Source organism: Aythya fuligula, chromosome 6 (genome assembly GCF_009819795.1).
Source record: "Aythya fuligula isolate bAytFul2 chromosome 6, bAytFul2.pri, whole genome shotgun sequence".
NCBI classification, from domain to species: domain Eukaryota; kingdom Metazoa; phylum Chordata; class Aves; order Anseriformes; family Anatidae; genus Aythya; species Aythya fuligula.
Window position 1 is genome coordinate 28,495,100 of NC_045564.1, and position 27,665 is coordinate 28,522,764.

At 38.3% G+C, this 27,665-nt stretch overlaps 1 protein-coding gene across 1 annotated transcript in view; it reads right to left on the bottom strand.

Moving 5' to 3' along the window:
• Positions 1 to 27,665, bottom strand: part of THSD7B (thrombospondin type 1 domain containing 7B) — a 316,331-nt gene that overhangs the window by 247,292 nt on the left and 41,374 nt on the right. The window contains exons 2-3 of the mRNA XM_032190608.1: positions 14,846 to 14,939; positions 12,981 to 13,154 (exon numbers count right to left, since the gene is read on the bottom strand). Coding sequence (XP_032046499.1) covers positions 12,981 to 13,119 — 139 coding nt within the window. The 5' untranslated portion in view covers positions 13,120 to 13,154; positions 14,846 to 14,939. The remainder of the gene's footprint in view (positions 1 to 12,980; positions 13,155 to 14,845; positions 14,940 to 27,665) is intronic.

Consider the following 27,665-nt stretch of genomic DNA (forward strand, 5'->3'; position numbering starts at 1 on the left):
CCAGCTCAGAGCTGCTGCAGTTTTGTACATTCACACAGCACCTTGCTGCTCAAATACAGCCATGTTTAACCAAGCTCTGAGCAGGTGCTGCTCACACAAGTGAAAAGGAAGACACAAAGGAGAAGAACTTGGAAAGCTCCACTGGGGATGTAGTAGAAGAGCTTACAGATGCAAGATTCTTTCACCCAGCCACATTCATGCTTCAGAATACTTGCATCAACGTTATGACTAAGAAGAAAGCTGAATAAAGTGATCAATGATTTCTCCTTCTACTTTCCATAGAAAAGAAAAGCAAAGAGCCTGTCTAAACTTTCCTTCCTTCCTTAATGAAACTCTTATTGATTTTTCATCCTTGTGAATCATTGCCTTGGAGCAATTTCTTTTAGCTGCACGTTCCCACATTTAATTTGTATGTATGCTTAAGGGAAAGTTTATCAACAGTCTCCAGATAGATACTAAAAGGGTTTTATGAGAAAGTTATGAAATTTTACATATGGCATTTACCAATCTAATATTTTGTTTTTCTTAAAGACAGGTCTAGAATTATTTATGATATTAACAGTTACCAGTCCCATATAACACCCTACAGCCTATGTCACCTCAGCGCAGCTGTCATTGCATCAGGATGGCAGAAGTCAGATTGAATATATTTATGTTGATACAAAGGTAAAAACAGAAAACACCATCACAACCAAAATTCATTCAGATATATGGACCCACCACCCATTAACAGCTACCCTGAGACAAGCAGACCAGAACATACTTGCATATTTCCATAGGATACCAGGTCCATTACGTGCACTAAAATGCACATTCAAGCCAGGCATGAAGAAACGTAGCATTAAAAACAAACCATCAGCAATGAATTGATGGTATTGGCAAAATTGGCAGGTAAAGACAAAATGAAACAAATATCCTTTAATTTACTCTTAATCAATAGTGTCATTTCTTACTTGTACTCCTAAATTACACTTCAAAAAAATTCCCAGCTATTCTATTTACATGAGAAAAAGCTAAGTGCCATAGACATCTTAATTCTCATTCATGCATAACATGTTAATTTTGCTAGTCAATGAAGGAAGCAAATTTATGGGCCAGGGGGGAGCATCCAAGATACAGTAATCCAACAAACTGTAAAGCAGGTTAGGATTAAAAGTCAACATTAATCACAACGTGAAATACTATCTAAATGGCACCAACCACAACCATATAGGATTGGTTAGAATTGGTTCTGGAAGACCTGGAAACAAGAATCTTTCCCAAAGTATCTAGGATTTTGCCTAAAATGAGCCTCTATTTATACTTTTAGTATAAAATCTGAATCACGTCTTTCATTTTATCAACAACCTACCCAGCGTGCTGCTTCTCCTTGAGAGGTGAAGCAAGAAGAAACCTTAATGGAAATTTTCCTTTATCCATCTTGCCCTCTGTCTTTTTTTTTTTTTTTGTTAAAGTCACTTACTAATCTAATGGAGTTAATTCAATTGTCTGAACAGATCCTTAACCATTACCCACAGTACTTGATTAAGAAAGGAGTCAGAGAGGCTTAACTAGCTCCTATCGGTTAATATCCACCAGCAATAGTATCTAATAGAAGTCAGCAGTGCACAGCCCACACAGCTGAGACCAAAGCAGAGGAGAGACACCTTTCTTGGTCAAGGGGATCAAACTGAAGAGTAAGCATGCAAGAAGGTCAGGCTCATGTTCTGAAGTGTACCAAAGGAAGGAAAACCCTTCAACTGCATGCAAACAAGCTGTAGGTGACGTTAAATGGAATTAGGTATGTAGGATGTATATTCCATGACTAAGAAAAGTAGTAACATATGCACAAGGAAAAAAAAAAAAAAAAAAAAAAATAGTTTGCCAGGTTGCCTAGAGAAGTTGCAGAGTCTCTACCCATGGAGATCTTCAAAAGCCACCTTGAAAGCATCCTGAGAAAGTGGCTCTGGGTGGCCTTGCTTGAATAGGGAGGTCAGACCAGATGGCCTCCAGAGATTCCTTCCAACCTTAACCATTCTGTGATTCTGTGAAAAAGGAGGTTTTACAGAGATACTGAAAAGAAAGAAGAAAAAAAAAAAAAGAAAAAAAGAAAAAAAAAAGAAAAGCATTTGTTGCTTGAGACAATAAAATATTTTCGGAGTAGAAGATCTAAGATCTGTAAGAAGTGATACTGGGATGAGAAAAAGTTAAGGAAATTTTTCAAGTATTGCAAAATAGCCAATGCCAAAATATTGAGATTAAAAGAAAGAGCATTTATAAAATCCTACATGACACAAACATGAAAAGGTTGCTCAGTTGCAAGATAACTGAGTAATGTAACCTTTGAAAGCAACAACAAAAAGTGATTAGACTATGCCTGGGATTGAAAATGATCGATTATTACTGCTAATATTGGAATTGAAGTTGACTGTAATGCTTCTCATGTAATTGCTTTATTGAATGCTGCATAGCTTTATTTGGTAATATATTCAGAACACCATGAGTTTACAATTTCTTTAGTTCCCAATACACTGAGAGACACAAACACATAGTTTCAATATATTTAGGACAAATACATTATACTAAACAGCATATACTAAGGTTAGCTCCTGACCTTTCAGTTAAGGTCTATGGGGAATCTTCTGCCTGCAGAATAATCTAGTAGATTTGAATACCAGCAGCTTTGCATCCTCTGCACCTGTTCACTGGTTTATTCCATAAAATGTATCAAAATGCCTTAAATCTGATTTGGGGCCCTGTGTGCTATAATAATTAAATCAATGTGAGGACTCTGAAAGCTGGCTTATCCATTTAAAAAAATAAATAAATAAATAAATCAAGGACAAGTAAATCACAGTGAAGAAGAGTAAGAAACGCTTAAAAAATCCAAATACATAAAGAATTTTAAGTATCTGAGGGCAAAGAAAAAATTTTTATTGTTGACTTTCAGCTTCACTTTTATTCCCGCAACAGTCCCAATATTTAAATGTAACTTACAGAATTACATTTTCTCACCTGCTTTTCAACCTGAGTTGTTACCCCCTGGTGTCACTCACACTCACTGCTTTTTTGAAGAGAATCCTAGCAAAGGTCAGCAGTCAATTAGCCATCAATAAATACCCAAGTTGAGTGAAAGTTTTGGGCTGTCTCAACTCCTACTACTAAACGATGAACCACATTTGAAAGCTCATAACAAAAAGCATAGAATACTTTACAGTGTTCTGAACATAAGTATAACGTTACCTTTAAAGCATAAGTATGAAAAATATCAAAGAAGGCATGTAATACCAAGCTTTATCACCAATTGCACACGTATATTGACTTAAACAAGACACGCTCACTTATCTACAAAGCAAAAATTGGTTTTAAGTACGGTACTTTGCAAGACCCTTAGGGCACAATAACATTACTGTCATCATTTACGTTGACTTCCCTGTCTCTCATTTCATCCTCCTTCAGTCTTTTCAAAACACTGCAGCTAAGTTTCTATTTCTGCCTCTATAACAGTGTCCTTGCTTATATGGCAACACGATTATACACAGTGGGCCTATAAATACACACAAAAAATAATGCTTAAATATACACACACGTAGGCACTAACACATAAGCAATACACTTAACACTCAGACGTGCCCTGTAACTTTCATTTCAGTGCTATGTGTACAAGGATATACTTAGCTTTTTCTTCTTTTTTTTTTTTTCCCCCCCTTCACTATTTCATTTTTGGAGCAAATTCTAAAAGTAAGGTTTCCTTAACACCTTGCAGAGGAATGCAGAAGGAGGGTTTATACTTCCTTAACAGGAAAGCGTGATCAGTAAGAGTTAAACTTTAGATAAACCCTTGCTATCAGACTACTACAACTTTAAAACAAATACATCAGCTACCTGTTTGGCACAGATACAACTTTACACCCTGTGAGCTCCCTGTCAGCAGAGAATAAAGCTGAATTTAGGAATATGTGTCTGCAAAATCAAGATTTTCTACATTCACAATGATTTATGCTAAGATACTATTATACTTGAGCTACAAAGTACTTAATACCAGCTAAAAAGCAGATGTGCTAGATTAGCTGAACCAAAAATATTTTAAGTTCAAGTTGCATATTCTTCTCATACCATGTAGACATTTAACACAGAGCTGCAAACATTTCATTTTAACTCATTTTTACTGCACCTTGAAGCTATGTAGCTTGATAAGATTTTCAATGGCTAGAAACAAGTGCTTATTCTGCTTAAAAGCAACTGGGTGGTATAAAGCAATTTAACTAATGGGTCAAAAGATCTTAAAGATATACAGAGTTTATTTTTGCCTTCCACAGCTTCAAACTTGTGAAGTTTATGGTTATAAATGTCACACTGTAGAAAAGTAAAACATGCTTCACACATCGGAGGTTATTTTTAAACTATTGATATTTGAAGGTCTTAGGATCTCGGGTGACAGAATAAACCCCAAAGGACATAAATCAGTGAAAAAGTTCAAATGATAACACAAGAAATATCAGATATCCTGTGGCCCTGTATTTAATCACATGGCTAGCACCATCAGCCATATTTTATGCTTGCATTGACCTATTCCATAGGTCAATAAAGACCCAATAAAGACTTACTGAAGTATCTACCTTACATGTTAATTTAAAAAAAAAATAAGAGTGAAAATTTAATTCTTTAAATGTCAGGATTATTCAGAAAGTCTTATGGTGTGAGCTATTATTACAAATAAGATTTTGGAAGATTTTTTAAACTTGCTGTTGATTATGCCAGGGAAAATGATTCGTTTCATTACCATTTCATTCTGTCGAATGGATAAGCACAACGCTGAACTTGTGTGCTGTTGTGTGCTGTGCTGACATCAGCCCCTTCTCAGTCTTCCACTAGAAGTTTTATGGCTCTGCTTTATAGAGAGACACAAAAAGCTTTTAAAGCAAGAGACTGTGGAACACAAGAAAAAAAATACATCACTGAGTGGGCAAAACCAAGCAGTAAATATACTGGCTAGATAAATAACATAGGTTTACTGGTACTTTCATCGGGAACAGCTGGGTACCAAGTCGTGCAAGCAGCAGCAACGTGGGCTTGGCGTTCAAGGCGTTCGACTGGCTCCTCTTTGAACATATGCCCTTTCAAGTGAAATTAATCAATCTCTTTATCACTCCTGCAGCATCTGGAGCCATAATCATTACCCAACTGCTGAGAAAGAAATGAAACCACTAATCGCACGGGGAGTAGGGCTTAGTGTTCAGAGCAGGAAAGTTTTTATTAAGTTCTAATTTGAAAAGTGATTTTTCATGGCTAGCCTTCCAGGACACGCACACAAAAGCAGGATATACTACAGCAACTGCCTACAATGTATCCCCCAGCACACACAACCAATATATTTAGAACTACTATAATGAGGTTTTAACGTGCTTTTCCAAATTTAGCTCCATAATCCTAAATCACTGTTATACTCAAAAATGACGTGGAGATGCAGTTAACCATAAACTTTAAAAGGTCTCTAGAAGAAGAAACTGTAGAAGTCTACAAAGTGGTAGACACCAGACAGGGTAATCAACAGTAAGGACCAGATACTGCCTCTGGACTCACACACCATGCTCCTACTGATCTCATCGGACATTTTCTGCACAAGCTGAAGCCAATATATTTGAGATTCTATTAAGCAGGCATTTCATCATATCTATCAACCAGCTGAAGGTGATTAAAATAAGCCATGCGAGCCCTATGTCAATAGTCTGGATTACCATGAGATATCCCTCAACCATTCTAACTTCTCCATTTCATTTTCCTGGCTTATGCTACTCACATTTTTCAAAGAGAGAAGAATTGGGAAAAAAAAAAAAAAAAAGACAATATTGATGACAGCAGGACTATTCCCATACGTATCAGGAAAAAAAAAATATAGGGGGTAGACTACCTAAAACTTGTGGCCCTAGAAATACTCAGCTGTATTATCTACTTAGGGATCTCTAGTAGAGACCTTAGAGTTTTGTAGTACAATTTTGTGCATGTTCACCCACAATACTTCTGCTCTAGGTAATAGCTAAATGAGGAAGTGATTATCCTTATATACTGAAATCATGAAGCTCTTATTCTGGCTCAAGATATAATTATTCAAAATAAATAATAATAATAATTTAAAAAACACCATGGGGTTCTGAAAAAGGGCAGCAGAATAATTAAATCTAGTACCCCACTGAAGCAGGCTGAAAACTTGAGCATCCATTTTTAATGTTCCATCTATATGTAACAACAGAAATCTTTCCAACAGCTGCATTCAATTAAAAAAATATTAACCCCAAGGAAGAAGTACAAAAACATCCCCATCTGTTTTTCTTGCCACTCACTGTGCTTCTTTTGTGAGTGAAATATGTACAACAATACAATCCAACAAAGTTGAATGAAAAGTACTACAATTCCAATAATAAGCTATCCTTTTTCTTTTAAATGAACAATTTAAAAGAAACCACTTTTGCAGATTTTCCCCTGTGACCCACAGCTCTGTTCCCATAGTAACTACTCAGTAAAGAAAAGGATAAGATGCCTAACTTATACTTTTCCCAATACCAACAAATAAAAAAAAAAAAAAGAAAAAAAAAAAGAAAAAACACCTTATTCTCAAAAACTATTATTCTCAGGAAGGGAAGAGGGACATTTAAAGATTAGTGTGAATCTCCTGTGTAATCTAGTTTAAACCACCACCTACTGAACATTTGATTTTGGTTAGACAAAGATATTTGTTAAAGCACATAGTCTTCGTGTAAGAGAACTATTGAAATAGTTCTGTGAGCCCAACAATAACAAAATTACCAGGCACATGCTGTAAAAGCTTACATCTGAACTCAGCAAGCACAGCCTACCAGCCATGCTGCTGCACTGTGCTCCTTTCTGATGAGGAGCTAGTAGTATGCTCTTGGAGAAAAGCTATAGAAAATGTTATTTTTAACATACGTTTCAGTTTAGATTCCTCCTTAGCTTGGCTTTTTAATTTGACTGATGCTCCACATTTCTCATATTGCTTGCAGTAGTACATTTTTTCTAGAATTACAGAGGTAAGCGATTCTTTTGCTAAATAGTGCCACCAAGAAGAACGTTTTGTTAGTGTCTGAGTCCCTACAGGAAACTAGAGCTAATAACAACACACTAAGTTTTACAGGCTAGGAAGAAAGGCACCAGTTTAAGCACCTCTACTGCTCTAACTATGCTTCCCACTCCCCTTTAACAGCTCAGACATCACTGATGCTCAGTGCATTCCCTGCACTAACAGGCTGTTCGTCAGCCACATCTCATACATACGCTGAGCTTCCAGTCCTGGGGGTTAAGGATAAATCCAGACCCACATCCGTGCCCCCAGAAGCTACAGTAGGTGAATATGCAGTGGGCTGCTGTGGCACACTTGTCCAAGATGAGCTTCCAGTGCAGGAGAGGCTCCTCAGAAGCAATTGGGCTCCTCTTGGGTACATATGTCCAGTTCCCTGACAAACTCACCAGCATTTATTGCCTGAGGACACAATGTCTCCAGCAATACTGAAATGTGTCACCCACATAAATATTTGTGCCATCTTTGCAAAGGTTTAATAAAGTAAGCCCAGAAGATGCGCCTCCACAACTCCAAGACTAGTTGGATTTAACTGCTGAAGAAACGATACCAGATGAGGACACCATGCTGGAAGAACTGAAATAAGCATAAGGTGCAGCAGCAGAACAGAATGTAATAAAATTTAGATGTGCATAGAGGAGAGAGATGAAAATGTGTACAGGAAAGGGTATGGAATAATGAGGACATAAATCCAAATATTTAGCAATATGAAAATATTGCACTCCATTTCATGGAAATACAATATTAGCTTTGAGGCCACCCTTAAATCTTCTTAAGTATCAGTGACTGAGATCAGCCAGCATATTAAATTTTGCTGCAAGTGAAATTTTGCAAAACAACTTTGTTAAAGTTCTAAATATCATTGATTCAAAAACATTCTGCAGAAATAAAATTTATAATGTCCACTAAAGTACGTTCTTTGCGATGAAGTGTTTTAGACCAATGAACTATTTTCAAATTATTGTGTTGATTTTTATATATTTAAAGTACTTTTTAAATGGCTATTTAATGAAAATACACTACAAGATTAAAAACTAAACTACTTCAAATTGAACTTTCATTACAAAGTGTTCAAAACCAGCAGCATCTATGTGATTCTGAGATGTATTAAGCCAGACACTTCTAATTAAAATTGCAAAACATCAATGGGAAAAATCTCATCTGAGATTCGATACAATTCCGAGGACAATGTTTAAAGGTAAAATTATGAAAGCTTATGAGTATAGGGCAACTTTTTAACTGTCCAGTTTATGGCAACAATCAGACTAGTTTTAGAATGGCAGTTAATAAATTATTTTTTTTTTTAACCTATAAATTGTTGATATGACAAGACTGCAACCCATAAACAAAAAGAACCACTGCTGTCCTAAACTGTTAGGATACTGAAGAAGTTTAGAATCATTCAAAATTTGGTCGCATGGAGGCTAAATTTCCACTTTAATTTTTCCACTGGAAAAGAAGTAGGATTTGTTGCAGTGCTATCTTCAAATATCTTTTCAGTAGCTTGGAGACCCATTACCCTTTGAAGATCTGGGCTCCTTTTAACGTTTGTTGCATGTAGGTATAAGTTTGTCTTTTAACACACAAGGTCAAAGACACTTCCAAGCCAGCGCTTGGCATTCCTGAAATTAAGACCTTGGGAAAGGGTATTTCATGGCAGCATTATCTGAGAACAGACAAGAAAAGATCTTTTTCATCTTGGTCCTCACTGGTTCACCCACATTCACTAGTAGTTCAAAGGTTCCTCCACATTAGAACATTCTCTGAAAAGTTCATTTCACATCTTTTCCATTATAGATTGTCTCAGAAGAAAGTCTAATGATCAAAATCATTTGCTAGCCCTATTTTAGGAATAACTTTCAAATACGGGTAATAACTCTCAAGCAAAGAAAGTTTCCTGTGCTCACCTGGGGCAATGCAACTTAGAGCTCACCACACCTATCTCGCAGAAGCCCACATCACCGAAAGATTAATGGTTTCTTCCTCAGGTAAAATCTCTCCGCTATGATCAGCTGTATTACATATTCATTTGCCAGGCTGGTATCTCGCTATCAGTGCTCTTCCATTCATAACAGGGAGCATGTCCCTGCTGGGCTAAATCCCCACCGTGATTCATTTTGTGGAGAGAATTATTGCTGAGGAAATCACTGGGATGCCACATCTGGGTTTCTAATATTCCTCTTCCCCCTTTTGTAGTATATAGAGTATTATTTCCATGCTAAATAGTATTTTAGCAAAATCAGAGAACTTTTTCCTAAAAATCAAAACAGTTTCATCCTACAAAACCATATTTTCAAGTGTTCCCCTTATTTAAAAGGGTACGTCACTGCTTTAGCTCCATTAACCACTTCTATGGCATATGCCTTTATCCGTTTCATTTCTGTTCATAGTTCAGGGAATATAACAAATGCACTGTTACTGATGTGTAAGTTTATGGAGGAACTGAAGTCATCATTAGTGATGGTGAGCCTGCAACTTGCCAATGTAGTAACTGCAGGCATCTCTGCAACTAGCTGTATTTTCAGCATTTTGTAATCCTAATTATCAGCTCCTTGAGTGTCAGGCACTTCAAGTATTTTAGACTTAATTTAAATTTTAGAGTTCATTTGTATAGATTTCTTCAAAATTAAAAAAAAATAAAAAACTAAAATCATATTGTGGATTCACATATATGTCAATATTCCATTTAGAGTTTTAAAAGCTTCACTCACCACCAAGACATAAACATATTTACATTACACCAATTCTAGGCATTTTTAGGAACATTCAAGAGTTGAATAAAAATTAACGTGGTGAAATATGCAAATTTTTAATTAGGTATTGCATTAAACAATATTAATTTACAAGGGTTTAAATCCAATTAAATTTTCTCCAGATTATATCACTAAAACTGCTTTGTTAGTTAGCAAGTGTTGGAAAATTATTCAGCTCTTTAAGGTTGCTGAGTAATCTAATTGGTATAATTATTGCTTTCATGGTTAGGCTGGTGGTCACAAAATAAGTATCTGACAAGTAATGTCTGGAAACCAAAAGATACAGTGGAAAGATATTTAGATATTACTATATCATCTCTTTAAACAAGAACTAAAAATAAATTGCTTTAAGGCAGGCCACAAACAAGTAAAACACAAGAGAGAAGAATATGTATAAACTATCTCACACTGCCAAGTTCTTGAACTTTAGAAAGACGGAGCCTGGGTCTTTGTTTTTGTTTTTTGGAGATGCAGTGATTTTGGTACAATTGCTATAACAAGTCCGTCAAGCCAAGCATGAATATGTATGAGCCTTTATTAGATACAGCCAAGGATTTGGGGAAGAAAAAGGCCTGCTTTATGAGCTTCAGTGCTGATGCACTGCCTTTTTATTTGTTTTTGTTTTTAATATAGCACGTATAAATTCATATTCCTCAAGCCAAAGCTTTCACCAACATGCTTTTATTTAATTATAAAGCATGGCATTTCAATAAGGTGTTGAATTCCTCTACAGCATGTAACTCGCCATGCTTGCAAAAGACAACTCAGGATTTAAAAACAAAACAGATCATCACCTTTCTCATTAGGGATTGCTCATTAGAACCTTTCATTAAAAAAAAAAAAAAAAAAAAAAAAGCAGCTGCAGGTTTGCCTTTTATCAGAACGGATCTGCTCAGTTTTGACATTAAAATTACTTAATTTTAGGTTCCTTGTGCTGTGCTTTTTACTTCTTTTTCCCCTCTCAATTGGGCACACAAGTCCTCAAAATACAGGGTGATTTTTTCCTGTTGCCTGTACTACAGAGCTCATTAGGCCATGCTGTAAATCACAAGGTTGCTTTATTATTAATATCGTGCCACAAGAGGTTGTGTTAACCCCCTTAACTCTCTGGGTCCACCTGTTCCATTAAAGTTACTATCCCCATCTTCCCAAAACTTATCTCTGCAATCTTTTGAAAGAAAAATACACCTTCATTGTTGTTTTTTTGTTTGTTTGTTTGTTTGTTTTTTAGGTACTGTTAATCACAAAGGAACAACATACAAAACCAAGCCACATATGCCACTCTGATGTCAGACTATTTACAATTTTTTAAATTAATTTCAAGGTCACTGCTTTTTCTTTTGTTATGCATGCTCGCAGATGCCACAGAAATGAAATTTGCACCACATACAGTAACATTATCAAAATAATGCCATTATTTCTTCTGCCCTGACTATAGGACACCTAGCTCCATTTTACCAAGATCTTCCCCTAACAAGTAACTGTTCAAACTGTTGAGAAAAATCTCAGACAGTTTTGTTATTACCTAGAATAACTGTAAAAAATAGTTTCACAGTTTAGAAAAGCTGATTCTTCACTACTGCTGCAGAGTTAGTTTAGGGGCTTCATATATAACACTGTTTCATTAACAGAAGAAGTGTTTGGGGTAAACATATCATTCATTTCAAACTAGAACTAAACATTCTGGTATGGGATTTATTTAACTTTTAAACTAGCTTTCAACAAAATAAAAAAATGAAACAAATTGTTCACTAATATAAAGAGATGCAAATTTAACTGGAGAAAGAAAGTCTTTGTTTGCCACGGCACAATACACCTCGGAACTTAAGAAAAGTAGAACTGCATTGAAGGGCATAATTTGTCTTAACAATTCTGGCTTTCAAAACTTGTTCAGAAATCACATCTATAACAGTGAACTGGAGGAAGACAGAACTGCTCCAAGAAAGGACGAACCTCTCTAAAAAGAAAATATATATATATATAAAGTGCCCTGGTTTCAGCTGGGATAGACTTAGTTTTCCTCCTAAAAGCTGCTGCGGCGCTATGCTTTGGATTTGGGATGAGCATAATGTTTCAGCTGCTGCAGAGCAGGGCTCAGCTAGAGCCAAGGACTACTCAGCTCCTCGTGCTGCCCTGCCAGCCAGGGGCTGGGGGTGCCCCGGGGGCCGGGAGGGGACACAGCCAGGACAGCTGACCCAGGCTGCCCAAAGGGATGTCCCACAACTGCTTCTATCTCAACCCATGACTTTTTAATCCTTCCCCCCCTCCAGCCCAGTTCTCTCCCCTATCCCACTGAAGGGCAGGAATGAGCGAACGGCTGTGTTGTGCTTAGCTGCCTGCTGGGTTAAAGAGTAACAAGGGGAAAATCATTTTTCCATGAAGTTTAACTGCTCTGTTGCTCAGTCATAAAAGGCCAAATCTCAAAGGTATCCTGGGCAATGAAACCCCTAGTTCAGTTGCATATTTCTCATGGAGTGTTTTCTTTTACTTGAATTTGCCAATCTTTCCATTTCATTGAACAGTATTTGCTGTTGTGTTGTGCTACAAAATAAGCATCCAATGTGTCATGCTTGGTTTTGTGTATTTATGTTGTACCATTTACCTCCTCCCTGTAACTCAATTGCAGTATTGTCAACATGTGTTCAGAAAACTTTGCAAACATTGCATGGCCTCAGTTTTGAACATTCCAATACTGCATGTATGCAATCTGCCTGATGAATAAAGATAATTCACTACACGTACCAACAAATTACTAGTTAGGAATAGATGAACCAAGAGTATGGACTTGTGACTGTCTATTCTGAAAGACACCAGTGTACCCTCTTCATTCAATGGAGCAAAGAAAAGTATTGAATACTAATGAAGCAACATTCAAATGATGCTATCAGTATCTAGCAAAAATTCTACTCTTAGATTAAAAACATTAAGGAATCCAGAGTTATATTCTAGAGTCACTCTGGTGCATACCTCAATGAATTACTATTTTGAAGTAGAGATGAAATCCCCATTTTTTAGTTTAAAAAAAAAAAAAAAAAATAGAATAGAAGACATTATCAGGCTTTTTAAATTTCTCACTGAGCTAAAACAGAATGAAGAGCATTCCATTCTCAACCTCAGGAAATATCTAGTAGATAGCTGATATATCTCTTTCCTACCTGTTCTCCAGACAAACTGATGACCTCTCCTGGCTTCCAAATCAGCTGTTTGCAACATTAAGAAAACAAATAGAAGGAAGGACTTCCCCAGGCTCTGCCATGCCCAAAGAGGAGAAACCCAGTTCTGTTGTAGAAGCATAATTCAGATAATTCCGTTTCTGGTCTTCTTCAGTCCTAGAATTAACCAAAATTTAAAAAAAAAAAAAAAAAAAAAAAAAAAAAAAAAAAAAAAAAGTCACTAAATGTTCTTAACAAAGCTTTTAACAACCTCCCAATGCAAATAAATGGCCCTTCTTTTGTCTTCTAACCATTCCATGCATGAATATAAGATACACAAAGGCAACACGAGAAATACCCCAGGAAAGGCAGGGAAGCAAGGCACTGCTCATTAGTGATGAACCAGCCTGGAAGGGAAAACTAGAGATAACTCAGGGATTTCTCTGGAGTTTGGGACTTGCATTTACGATCCTGATCTTTGAGGTCCAGAGCAACAGCCGGTTACTCTGGAGAGGTCTCTCTGTCTAAGGGATTTTAATGAAGCTCTCCACCATTTCAGATGCATAGCAGAGCCACATGGTAAGTGAGAAAGGAATGTACCAAGTCCAGTATAGCTGGGGCACTTTCATATCATACAGCTCATTAAAATAATCACCACGCAACGTCGGAAGCAAGAATGTTTCTGTGGCAGAGTATCAGGGTCTCCTGCATAAAGCAGGAGCCCAACCTCTCGATGCCTGCTTCAGTGAACATTGAAATTGTTCACATACATCAGAAAAGCTCCAAAACATGAGAGAATAAGAAAGGCACAACAAAACCAAATATTGAAACTCCTGATTCAACATGGAAATTGAAATCACTATTTCTCTCATCCTACAAATAGACTAACTAGGCACTTATTTATGCAGGGCTATTTTTGTCGTTTGTTTTACATGGTTGAAGATATTTGGAATCCATCCACATTCAAATGGAAAAAGTTCTGATCTCTCAAAAAAAATGCTGGCACATGGTACTTGCCATGTTAAACAAAAGCTAGTCTCTCATGTCAATTTATATATCAAATTTTTCTTGTGTAATACCTTTTGTATTTATACTATATTTAAATTCTCAAAAATTTTCTGCATGTTAGTATTTAATCCTACTTTTACAGGTAAAAATGCCATATCCGTATTAGAGTTAGCAGAGATAACACCTGTCTTCAAGATTGGTCTTCACTTGCGTAATCTTGGTGATTTTCATTAAAATTATCAGTTATTAGAAGTTTAGCCCAGAAAATTCCATTACATTCCTAACCTTATGAAATGCAACATTGTCATAATACATAATACACAGCATTGTTCTTGATAAGAAACTGGAGATAAACCTGAAAATAGTACATACTGAATAGATGGTGAAACTTAATTTCAAGCTGCATTTAAATTACTTTGAAACAGTTTCTATCACGATAAGTTCATGCAATTAAATACAATCAGATATTGACTAACTATGGCAGAGGATACAATGTTATATCTGTTATCTGGGTTAGTTCATTCTTACATTGCAGATGAACGGCAAACGGTAAGGCCTGAAAACCCATCAAGTTGACCAAATATCGCAACTCAAGCAATGTTAACAGACTTATTGTATTTCTCACATCTGCTAGGTTAATTTAGCATTTCACATCTGATTCAGAACACTGGCTGTGGAATCCCACACAGGCCAGAAGCAAAGCTCTGAAACCTTGAGCATCCTTCAGAACTGAGATGCAGAAGACTTATTCCTCAGAGGAAAGACGTTACCCCAATGCAAACAGAGTAGAGAAGTCCTTCAAAGAGAAGGGGGCCTTCAGGCATCCTGCAGGTAATCTTTCTGCCCATTTCAATGCTCACCTCACACAGAAGAGCTGAGGAGGAGCAGCTCCCCCGGTGTCTTCAGCATTGCAGTTACCATGTATGACGGTCAAAAAATGAAGTCACCAACTTTCTGTCAAGGGAAAGAGAAGGAATAAGTGACACTGACTTCAACACTGTTCGCACCCCAAAATGCAATACCAGCAAAGAAATTGTTCAGATGCTCAGCTTCATGTGCTGAATCAGAGCCAGCATGCCCAGCCCTGGGCAGACAATACTCCTCTGAATTGCGGGGCAGCTCTCCAGCTCCTGGAGAACGCAGTAAAAATCGTGTCCTGAACAGGTCAGGGCATGAAATGGGCAAGTCCAAAGAACCTTCCCATAACAGCTAATAAAGATGCTGAGATTTTTAATGAAGCACAAGTAGAGCTAATCAGCAGCTTTCTAAATACACTGCCATCTTCTCAGCATTCAAAGGGTCAGTAAACAGCAGTAAATCCCTGAGAGCAGCAGACTCCTGCCCAAAACGAGGGGTTTCACATATGTTCATGCTTTGGACAAGACTACAAAGATAACTGGCTGCTGCTCCCCACGGAGCAAGAATGGAGATTACATTAAGTCAGAAAAAAAAAAAAAAAAAAAAAAAAAAAACAGAAATAAATTAGACACCACGAGACTGATTCTAATCTCACCTACCCCAGCAGGGCTCAGCAGAGCCCACTGATTTACACCACAGTAAGCACAATAAAAATTTGTCTGTATATCTAGGTTTGTATAACACAATTTGGAACAGTAGCTGTTCTGTCCTGATATGATAAAAAATTATTGCACAGGCAACATATGCTATCTACAGAAACATGAATAAATTACATTATGAAGGCCACCAACACTTCACATCAAATTTAGTTACAGTATATCTCAGCTCCCAAATGTGTCAGCATGGCTAGCTGTAAACTGGCAAACAGAGGAAAAAATGAGAAAGAAAAAAAAAAAATGAAACTTACATTTTAAAAATTGACTTTACCAAGACTACTCATGATTAAATTCATGCAACTGCTTAAATATGTTCATGATGTGTTTTACTCAGAAACTCATCATACTCTTCCAAAAGCGATTATCTGGATGTACTCAATATTCTTTATCATACAACCCTGGCCAAGTGATCATCTGCACTAATGGATTCTCATGAAATTAAATAATAAGCTGTTGTTTTTATGTGTTTGAAGGATTGAATACAAGAATCCCTTTAGTTTTGTTTGGTTTGTATGGAATCAAGTTCAGAAAAACAAGGGTAAAGTGCATTAGGTAAAATGGCTGGGAATACACAGGCAGTCTTGAAAAAGCCATATTCAAGTTTTCTAGTCATTATGGCAAATACATTTGCATTTTCTTATTCACTGCTAATTCTCTTAACGACAGGGTGGAATAAAACTAGTTTAAATAGCAGACTTCCCTGTAGAAACCTATATTTCTGCAGAAAACAAGGCACTCGAACAGTGTCAAAGTGCTATAAATAAACAAACACGCAGATCACAGATATCTTATTTCTAAAATGATCAAAATTTAATTTCCCTTTCCACATCAGTGAAACACCCTGGTCTAATCCCTGCTCAGTTGGGGAGGAAAGGAGCCTCTGCAAAACTTTTCTTGTTTTCCAGGCGCTGCTCAGACAGGCACGAGCTGTGGCTGAGCACCACGAGGCAGATGTTTCCAAGTGACAGGCTCTCTGCTAATCCCACAAACATCGGGGTTCTCAGAAGCATCCAGCACCGACAGACAAAAGATTGATGGCCTAATTTTTCCTCTCCAGTCTGCACACACCACGCTGTCAAGCAGGGACCAGTCGCTGTTTCGGCGAGTTTCCACAGGACGAGACATTTCTTCAGGCTCTCTGCGTTGTTTCAGTGGTTCAAGACAATTCAATCTGGCTCTGCTCCAACGCGGGCTTATGCAGTATTTATAAGTCAACTTAGAAAAAAGATCAGCCTAAACTGATCCAAATCTAAGGCATGGTTTCAGCCTTGTCATACATCAGTTAAATTCCCCCTGTGTTTCCTGGGAGTTGTGGTCTTCCCCATCACAGGTACATCCAACCTACTTTTTTTTTTTTTTTTGGATGAGAAGGGGATGCTTACAAGGACACCTGGGTAGCATTCTCCATTTAAAACACACAACACAATTAGAGTCACCCCAAGCACTAAGCAGCAACAACAACAACAAAAGAGGTTGCAGCTCTTATGTCTGGCTATAAATCGTTTAGCAGATGTCTAGCACAAAGATAGGCATCATTAATCATGAATAAATTTTCTTAATGTAAATCTAAGCTGTAATTATGTAACTTTGCCTATTTCACACAGCAGACTCATTGCTTGTGATATCCCTAGATATCTTGAATGTTTGCAGTATACTCTTTATCCTCAGATACCTGTAAAATCCGCCTTGCCTTCTGAGAAAGCTGTTACCCAAGAAACTAACTCTGTTCTGTCCTAAACCAGCATGCTGCCCTTTGTTTATTTATTTATTTAATGATGAACATGTAGTTACACTAAACTGCCTTTACTACCCTACAGAAAACAAACACCACATTCTTCTGCTGACACATCTGGATTAAAACAGGCTTCTAGTTAAAATACAGGCACCCTAATTCCTAGGGCTAGCTGTGTCAGAAACCTGTCAAAAAAAAAAAAAAAGAAGTGAAAAGTCACTTAAGGTCGTGCTCTGACACTAGTACTTAATTCTGCAAGCTCTCCCATTGATTTCAGGAGAGAGACTTTGCATAAAAGGGAACAGTAGCTCGATTTATTATACCTCTACTTCTTTATTTGTAAGATGCAGTTAAGAATATTTAATCTCCTTCCAGGAGCATTTCAGAAAATCCTGGCTAAAAACATGCAGTATGAATGAACTAAACTTTTGTCCTAAGTGATCACTCAACAGGAATCAAAATATTAAGCTCCATAATTCTTTGGTAGTTTGCTCCGGTAATTGTAAGAGTGAATAATGCCTGGAAGAACATCTGGTGTTCACACATCTGCACACAGAAGATAACCACAAACAAGCAGCAGACGGTCTAAGACAGCCTGCTCCAGGCTGGGAGTAAGCCTGCCTGCATGCTGCTGTGTTTTGCTGCCTGTTTGTGCCTGTGCCTCAGTGCCGATAACCAGCCCAGCACAGGACAGAGCAATGGAGAGCAGAGCCCATGTGAGATGGGGCTGCTGGAGAGGTCACAGTGAAAGCTGCAGGGGAAGCAGGCTCCCCCTGTCCCCCGTCCAAGCTGAGCACATGTTCCGGCTGGTCCCTTCTCACATGTAACCATTAACGACTTTTCCCAACATCTAGCTGTGAAAAGCTTGGTAGGCAGGCTCTAGCTTTACTCGCCCTGTTTGACAGTACAATTATTTTGGTGATCTCCATAGTCAAATTGTACAAGTCCTAATGATTTCATCGTTTTCCTTCTATTCAACAATTTCTAGCCTCAAAGTTACAGAAGATGCCAGGGATTAAAAGCAAGAATATGAAGTTACTGCCAGTGATTTGCTTCTTGACTTGCATTGATTTCTTTGGGGGTAAAAAACAGGAATCCTAAGTTTTCCTGCTTTTTGTTTATGTATATCCTAAAAACGTAACAAAGGCAGGTTTGAATTTAGAAGTTTAATTATAAACTTAGCCAAGTGGATTATAATGAAAGATGTTCTAGCAAGGGAGCTCAAACTGATGCATTATGACTACATTAAAGAAAACACCAGAGAATAGACTTTCCATCAGTAGAATGACTTTAATTAAAACAGTGATCGAGCAGAACTGTTCTGTGAAATGGCACTTCTGGTACATCTCGTTCACGCTAAGTACCTCCAGCGTACTCTATGGAAAGGCACTTGACTTTCAGTAACAAAGTAGACGTGATTTCACTGTGCTGACGAACCTGGTTCGGGAGATGGTTTGCAGGCAGCCCAAGCAAAACTGGCTTCACTTGGACACAGCCCATACAGCTAGCACTCTGCTAAAGGAGACTTTGGAGTCAAGGGCCACAGGTTTGTGAAAGGCACGGTCCTGACCCTCCCCAGGTGCACAGCCACGTGATGGCTCTCCCCAGAACCAAGGAGCATGCCAACATTTCCTTCCACAAGGATCATTTGCTGTGTCATCCAGCCCGCGAATGTCCAAATGCTAGCCAAGCCTTGGACTTTTCGATGGTATTTAACTGCCACGGACCCTTTGGTGCTCTCGTCATCATGTCTTAGAGCTCAAAGTAGGCTAATTTACCTTCACAAATGTTCTTCGAACTATTATCATACTCCTCACAGCAGGAACAAGCACAGAGCAATTAAGATCAAAATGCTCAAGACTGTCGATAGGTTTCTCTTGTGAACTCAGCATTGATTTTTTTCTGAGCAGCAGAACACAGAAAGTGTCCAATAACTTTTCAGTAACCTTTTCACACTGCTTGTGCACTTTCATACACTTAATTAAATACTAAGATTGGCTGCAGCAGGTCAAACCAAACTTCTGCAAAGTCCCAGATCCTGCCTCCGACAAGGACCCAATGCCAAATGCCTAGGGTGCAGCATAAGAACTGAGTGTGCATAAATAACACTTCTCATTTTACTTGCCCAGTCTCCAGCAATTTACAGCTCCCACGTCTCCCAAGTCACAACCAAGCAGATCTTTGCATCTGACAGCACTCAGTGGAGATTTCCCCTCTAAACTTATGGCACCAGCCCTGAACCCATGCGTGCTTTTAGCACCTGCATGCTGGTGGCTGCTCACGGCATGCCTGCCAGCCAGCGCCGCAGAGCGCAGCATGGGAGTGAGCTCCGTGAGGCTCTCATACCGTGGCGTGTCCTCTCCACAGCAGAGAAACTTTATAGCTGTGGGGTAACAGAAGTTTCTTTTTATTTATTTTTCATTGGCTAGAGAAAACTTTGAGTCTGTTATCAATATATTATTCTGCTGTAGCTTTCATCACTGGCAATGGATGAACTAAGGGTCCTGTCAAACCCAGCTGTATCTAAGAACTGCAGTCACAGTTGCACGGGTCTTGGATTGCTGTTAAATTGCAATTAGGCAGACAAAGAGAAAGGGAGCTGGCACTGCTTTCAACACCATTTCAGTAAATGCAAGTTGTTGTTCAAAGAGGATTATCCTCACTTTACTGGCGAAACATTGCATATAATGCACGTTCAGCACTATAATACCATTTGAAAACTAGTATTTCAAATTATTTCCCTTTAACAGGCAAACCTGGAAATCAGACTCAGCAGAGAGCAAACTCTCTACTTTAGCAGCATGACCGTTCCTGCTGGAAACAACAGAAAGCTTCAAAGTCACCAATTACAAGGCAACAGAGTTTAAAAAAAAAAAAAAAAGACAGAAAATACTTCACAACCTCTGCTGCACGAACAACGGCAGATTTTCCTAGCATTCCCATTAAAGTGCTTTCAGTTCAGAGAAATTAAATTGCTTTACTGCAGCGATTTCCTTTTGCATTCTGTTATTACTTTATGTTATTTGACATTAATAGGGCATCGCAGGTTGCAGGTCAGGGTTTTTTTTTTCCTCCTTATTGGAATGCAGCCACCACACAGAGTTTATCAATCTTAAACACAAGGTCAAAATAATACAATCAGGTACCACAGGGCACACGAGCTCGGCGAGGACCTCAGCTCCAGCTAACAGGGGAAGTTACCCTGATCCACAGCCTGCTCTCATACACACACATTCAGAGGGTGAGCCCAATACCTCCTGAATGTATCAAGTTTTCCTTCTGCTGTTGCACTTACATTAAGAATCATTTCTTTCCTACTATATCTATACCTCTGTTTGGATATCTAGTCATTCCTATTTTGCTGTTTGCACTACCTAGCTCTAGTCTATGCGCAAATGAGCTAATTTGAACAGACACACATCCACAAGATAAATTTTGTTTCAAAAACTCATTTCCAAAGTGCTGAAATAAACATTTATTCCAATGCATCCTCTGTCATCAGCTGTTTACTTCAGTACACCAAAGTACAAGCCTATAGGAAAGGAGAAAACGGAGCGCGATGCACACAGCGTAACACTCCAAAAACTCGCGGGCGCTGCAGAGGAGCAACTGTTAATCAAACACTGAAAGAGTGGTTCTTCATTTCCTGCCAAACATCGCCTGTGAAGTGCTGTGACGGAATCTCCTACAGCACAGCCTTCATTATTTCTACAGTGGGGAAAAAAAAAAGTGAAAGCTGGGTCTCACGTAAGGATACATACTATAAACAGTTATAGCTACAGCTGTCCATGTAGGTTCACGTTGTGTGATGCCTTGCTACTATCTCCTTCATTTTCCTTCCATCTACTCATCTACTTTACAATGGACCTCCATTCATTAGTGCAAATTGGCCTGGACAGACCACAATAAACAAAGGGGTTAAGAGAGGGGAAAGAAAAAAAAAAAAAAATTAAAAAAAAAAAAAAAAGATACAGTGAAGGCTGAACTCTCAGGGAAAAAAAAAAAAAAAAAAAAATGGAAAAACTGGCATTGGCATAAGGAAATCTGCTTCCACAGGCTGCTTCTGAACATATGCACAGATGCCAGTGTGCACACAACATTCTGAAACCAACTTTGGGAAGCTGCTATACAAATTTAATCCTACACATTAAGAGTAACACAATGCAAGTCATGGCTTGCAGAAGAAACGGGACTTGTTTTTAGGCAGAATTTGTTTTCAGAAATGTGCAAGCTACTGCTTGCACCAAACTTCCTCATGCCACTGGGTCTCCAGGGAAAGGCTTCACAGAACTCATTTCCCCACCTGCAGCAACAACACCCAAGAAAAACGTGCCTCCACGGAAGATGCACACCACAGTCAAGAGCTCACATCACATCACTTCCTCCAGAGTGGAAGAAATGCCAGGTATATGCTGTGGCTCGGAGCGTGGTATTAGAATGCATGCCTGAAACTCAGTCGCTCCCAGGCACTTTAGGAGCCACAGAACAACCAGCTGTAGGAATAAGTTTCTCATACCACAAGCCATCAATAATATCTGCACTTTTATAGAATGGCTTGGGTTGGAAGGGACCTTAAAGATCATCTAGTTTCAACTTTATCTAAGTATGAACTTGCTTTCACCCCAAGATTAATTGTGCATAACAACAAAAATACCAAATTGCCACAAAGGCAGTTACCCTTTCAACAAATTGGAGCAATCAGTTAGGCAAGGCTTGATATCTATTTAAAAATTTTCTTACCTTTCTTTCCCATTTTTTTCTCCTGCAGCTAGTTATAGTCACTCACTGTACTTTATCACATTGGAAAGTCTACTCTCTTTAGGGTGAGAAATATTTGCCCTGAACACAATATAATATGATTCACACAGGGGTCCCTGACACTATTGCAGTTTTGATATGAAAAGATAATCATAATGATATAGACTGATAAAAACCCTTAGTATAATATTATTCAAGCAAGGTCAATTGCCCGTGCAGGTTGTTCTTACTGGAGTTCATGTTACATCACTGGTCCCATCATCCTGACCTTCCCTGCTGTCACCCCCATTACAGTTCAATTAACAGAGGAGCCCTGCAGTGGCTTGATGAGCATCTGCTGCATCTACCTGGCAGTAATTCAATAAGGATACGCCATAGGAAGAGATAATGAGAAGTCAGCCCAGTTGTTCTGTTTCCCCTCAGGAGAGCAGATGAGTTTGGTTTATGGGAAGGAGCGTGACCTATGAAAATTATCAGTTAATTTCATATTTCATAGCTTCAGCATGCTACTGGTAACTTAAAATGTTCTCTGGTTTCTCTGGCTGCACAGTCCACAAGGGTCCAGAATCTGTTTTCCAAGTAGGTCCATGATTAGCAACATTTCCCACACTGAAAGGATATATTTTGCCAAAAAATATTCTCTTCATCAGTTCTTCCAAAAGAAGGGGTCCCACTCATGCATTCTGCAGTGCCTGATCTGAGTTCAAAAAAATCAAGTGCCTGAGCATAGCAAATGAACCAAAACTACCAGCTACCTTACTGGTAGATTTGGCATCCCTTTGTCCCTTGGTCACTGTGAAAACTACTGGTGGAATATTTGAGAGATGTGTCTCTGTACTGTCTCCTGTAGAGCTTTCTCTTTCTCTCACATACTGCTATAGATCAAACAGCATTGGAAATGGTGAATTTCCCTGCCTCCACTCCTGAAGTTTCCAATTTCTTCCACTCTTTCCCCCATTTCTCCTCTAAGTACTAAAGACAAGCACATTTTTTTTCTACACTGCCTACACTAAAGGTTTCAAACTTTGATCAATTCCTCTGTTGCCCATTTCCTTTGGTTCACTCCTCCCAACTAAGTGCTTACCTGCCCTGACCACTGAGTACCGCCATCATTCCCTGTTCACTGGAGGACAGGATAATTCAGGTTGGTGGATCCCCACCTACCTCAAGAGGTCTCTAGTCCAACCTTCTGCTGAAAGTGGAATCAGGCAAGATGAGATAACAATGAATCACACAAAATACTACTCTACATCATCCTAGACTTTTTTTTGTTTGTGCGTTTCTGCTTTCTACCACAAGGCTTAGTCTACCAAGATCATGCCAGCTGACATCAGACCTCAGGTTGTGGTTCATCTCTTCCAAATCATACAAACCCAGCAGCTTTCCTCCATCTCAAAATTTATTCTCTTTTCTTTAGTCAGTTCTACCATCTCTTTCTGCCCTTCAGTTAATCACCTCCTGCACATCTGCTCCTGGCTACCATTTTCCTGAACATTCAAACCCTTTCTATCTTCTGCCTCTCCTTTTCCATATTAAATTAGCTGATTTCTTTCAAAAAGATAACTGATGTAGTTTTATGAAACTTAACCACCTTTCCTCAGCTTGGTTTGTCGCCCCTACATTTTTTTCCTTCTCCTAATTAGGCATTTGCTGACTTGCATCTCCCATCTTTTGATTCCCTGATGTTGTTTTCCATGCCTCTCACGTTTTCTCCATTATTGTTGTCTGCTTCCTCCCCATTTTTGGGTATGCTTATACAGAAAACAGTACACACACGCACTACATTATATCCATAATGGCAGACTACAACAATTTTGGAGTTGGACATAATTAAAATTTAAGCAATGCTAGGATTAAGTTTGCTTTGTGTGAATTTATTATGACAGTCAGGTTTCATGATTACTTTTTTTTTTAATCATATTACTAAAGTCAATGCCAAACCCCATTTTTAATCTACCTTTGACGTCTTTTGCTTTTATCTGTTTGTGACACTTGCTTTCAACCCACTCTTAAAGCCTTCCTCATACACCTCCCCAAAATAAGCAAACAACACATGTAAATACCAACAACTGCAATTACAAAAAGTTATTAATAATAAGAAAGTATCTCTTCAGACGTACTGGGTACAACTCTAAGCTGCAGGCAAAGAATACAAAACAGTGCCTCAGGGTAAGGACTGAGAACAACTGAGAGCGTGCCATGACTGGGCTAACAGCTGTATTTTAAGAATACAACAGCCAACTGTAGGGAGTCCAAAGTTTTCAATTCCAATTGCCAATCCTAGACTTACATTTTGTCCTCTAGAGTTAGTGGTGGTTAGAAGTGGTGGTGTTGCTTTCTGTGGTGGCGTTGGTTTGGGTTGTTGGTGTTTGTTTGTTTTTGTTGGTGGTGGTTGGTGTTTTTTTTGGGTGGTGGCCAAGGGAAAATATATATATATATATATATATATATATATATAACATATTCTGCTTGCTAGTCAAGATTAACTTGTCCAACTTCTGCAGGTTAAAACAATTTGATATATTTTTCCCCATACACTGCACTCTTCCGAATTCAGTGAATTAATAAATCAACTAGTCAGAAAATTAGTCAATTAATTAGTTGACTCAACTAATGCAGAAAAGCTTTTGTGAAAAGCTTTACACATCCATAGATGTTTACTAGACTTTAGCCTTCATTTTCTGTGCGTTTCAGAATTTAAATAAAAATTGAGTCAACATTTATACTTACAGAGATTACCAGCTTCCTCAGTGGAATGGCTGCACTTGAAATAAAATCTCCCTTGTTGATAGATTCCCAAGCCTGATACATTTCTGCTCGCTGAATGTATTTGGGACTGCTACTATAAACACTTTCAATATTAAAATATGCATCCATTCTCAGGCTTGTCTTCCACATTACTTGGTTCATTTTTCTGTCCTTTAGCATTTTCTCCTATCAGAGAGATATGAATCTGAACGACATGACTTAATAGGAACAGCAATCCAATGTATCTGATTACTTCTGCCCTTTAAATTGTAATTTTATTTTAGATTTGTTTGTGCAAATATATTGCAAACCCTAGGCATTTCTTTTAAAATAGGTCTACCAAACAATATTTGGCAGAGGCAGCAAAAGAGCTGGGTCATAATTTTGCTTATAATTTTATTTTATTTTTTTTTTTTACCTTATGTGGTAAAACTAGCAGGGAACTGTGTTACTACTAGACTCAAAACTCCATTTACTATGTAATTTTTCTTCAGTACATGAGTCTTTTTAAAGGACTGCAATTGCTTTGAGTTACACGAAAAGATTGATCTGTAGAAAGTGGAAAATATCTCCCGTCCTACTTTCAAGACTGGGATTTTGTCGTGCCAGCAATTGTTTCATAAAAATGGTCTACGTCAAAGGTAAAGGACAAAACTAGAGAAGAATTTCTTCTCCTGTGCGAAGAATCTCCCCTGACTTACAGGTAAATGCACATTTCCAAATATAAATATGCGTAAAATGACAGGCTCTGCTTTTCTCTAATTGTTAACAAATGCTTAAGAAGTGTTAACAAATGCTGAAAGCAACGTGGCATTCTCTTACCAAAGACCTCTGCATACAGCAATTCAGCAAAACAAGACAATCTTCTTATCATGTGTAAGAGCTCAATTAAACCATCATTTTAACATAAGCCTGCTTAGCATCAGAACAGAAGACATGAGAGCTACTAGTGTGGTTCGTGTCCTAAAACAAGAAATCAAGAACAAAGAGGTAGAAGGGAAGAGGAGGAAACAGGACGATGCAGCTTCCATTTCACTGAAGATCATTTGATGAAGGGGAGGGAGGGAAGAGGGGGAACTAAACCCAGAAGCATGGAAACAGCTTAGAGCAGAACATAAAACTTGATTTGTTTTTCCTGGACCTCTATCCATTCAGACAAATGTGATATGAATTGTAAACAGAAACAAGACTGGAGAGCTGAATTTCTCTAAGCAAGGAGTTTCAAGCAATTTTCAAAAGTTTGCCTGCTTCCAACTATATTCCATACTTTATGTTAAATGCCTTGATTATCATGGCAATCAATAACCATTTTAATTAGCATTCAAGAAGAAAAAAAGATATTAAAGAAAAACACGCCATGGAACAGGGCTATATGAACACCTCTCAAATGAGCATAGTTCTTTATACCCAAGCAACTAACCTCCTAAAGTGCCATGTAAATTGACTGAGCTTAGAAGCTGTTTTAAATTATCCTCAATATCTATTACAAAGGAAAGGTGCCTACCCACTGATAAAGCCTACCCACTGATAAATTAGCAATTGTAATATGGCACTGTGAAAGCTAGAGGTAAATTGATTATGTTGTACCTAATTCTCCCCCTATTTTAATCTAAACTCTGCAAATTCCAAGAAATTAAAGTATAGGCAAGAAGATGAGCAAAAAGCTTGACTGTCTTGTAAAACATCTAAAAATAGTGTTTCAGTATATTTTCATATGCTGCAAGGAGCAATGAATATCATCTATATAGATCTATACCTAGTAGATGTTTTCAACAGCTAAGACTTGCAAATCAATTGTAATTTGTATTTTAGAATAGTTAATAAGAAACTCACACAATACACCGCATTTAGCAGGAAAATACAGCCATGCATTGTCTCACACAAAATATAGAGAGGCATTACCATAAGCTATATTTTTAGTCTTCTGAAATCTATTTGAGAGGAGCTTAAAAAAATATTTTGAGAATAATCACTTGAACAGGCTTGTTGGGGATGTAAAACAACACCAAGGTGGGGGGGGCCAGAACGTATGTGACTGCTCTAGCTGGTCCTGGTGCCTTCCTAAGCCTAGATGTACATCCTAGATGTGTTGTGCAGATCACTGCGATGCACATACAAAGCAGTGTAGAAATGTCAATGCATAACACCTTCAGATGAACGTGTTGTGAGTAGAGGTTAAAATGGTAGGTTCATAACTACACTGAGTAACACAGAAAAAGTTGTAGGCTCCTTGCCGAGACCACCTTGAGAGATCATCTTGCCTAAGCTTGAGGACTCCAACCTGCGTTGTCAGCGCTCACTGAAGTCCCTGCCACAGTTTCAACACTTGAAGCACTGGATCCCATGGCATGGGTGGCAAACTTTGCATCTCCCAGGAGTGAAGAGCTGACAGCACACACTTAGGAAAGGCTATACTGGAATCACTTGGGTGGGAGGAACTGGTGGCCAACTCAGAAACATTTCTCTTGCTAGCAGCAAGATCGACACAATAGGAAAAAGCATTTAAATCACGAGCGAACATTATAGAGATACTTACGCCTAGGAAAAAGAAAAAAGGAGTTTGACTATTTCTAGGTTAGGCCAATTACTATCAGAGATTTGCACAGTAATGCTCAGAAATGATTGCCTCTCTCACAAAACTTGCACCAGCATCAGAATCAGCTTGAGCGAAACAGACTTATCCTAATGCCAATTTGCCTTCCAGGTAATCAAAGCAGCACAGCACTCAGCCAGCAACTTTCCTAAACAATCCCTGCTGCAAACCAGCTCTCTGAGAAGGGCTAGGAGACCCAAATTACTGCACAGCCACAAAGAAGGTGAATGTGAGATGAAATATGAGCAGGGACCTGCCACAACAAAAGAAGACAG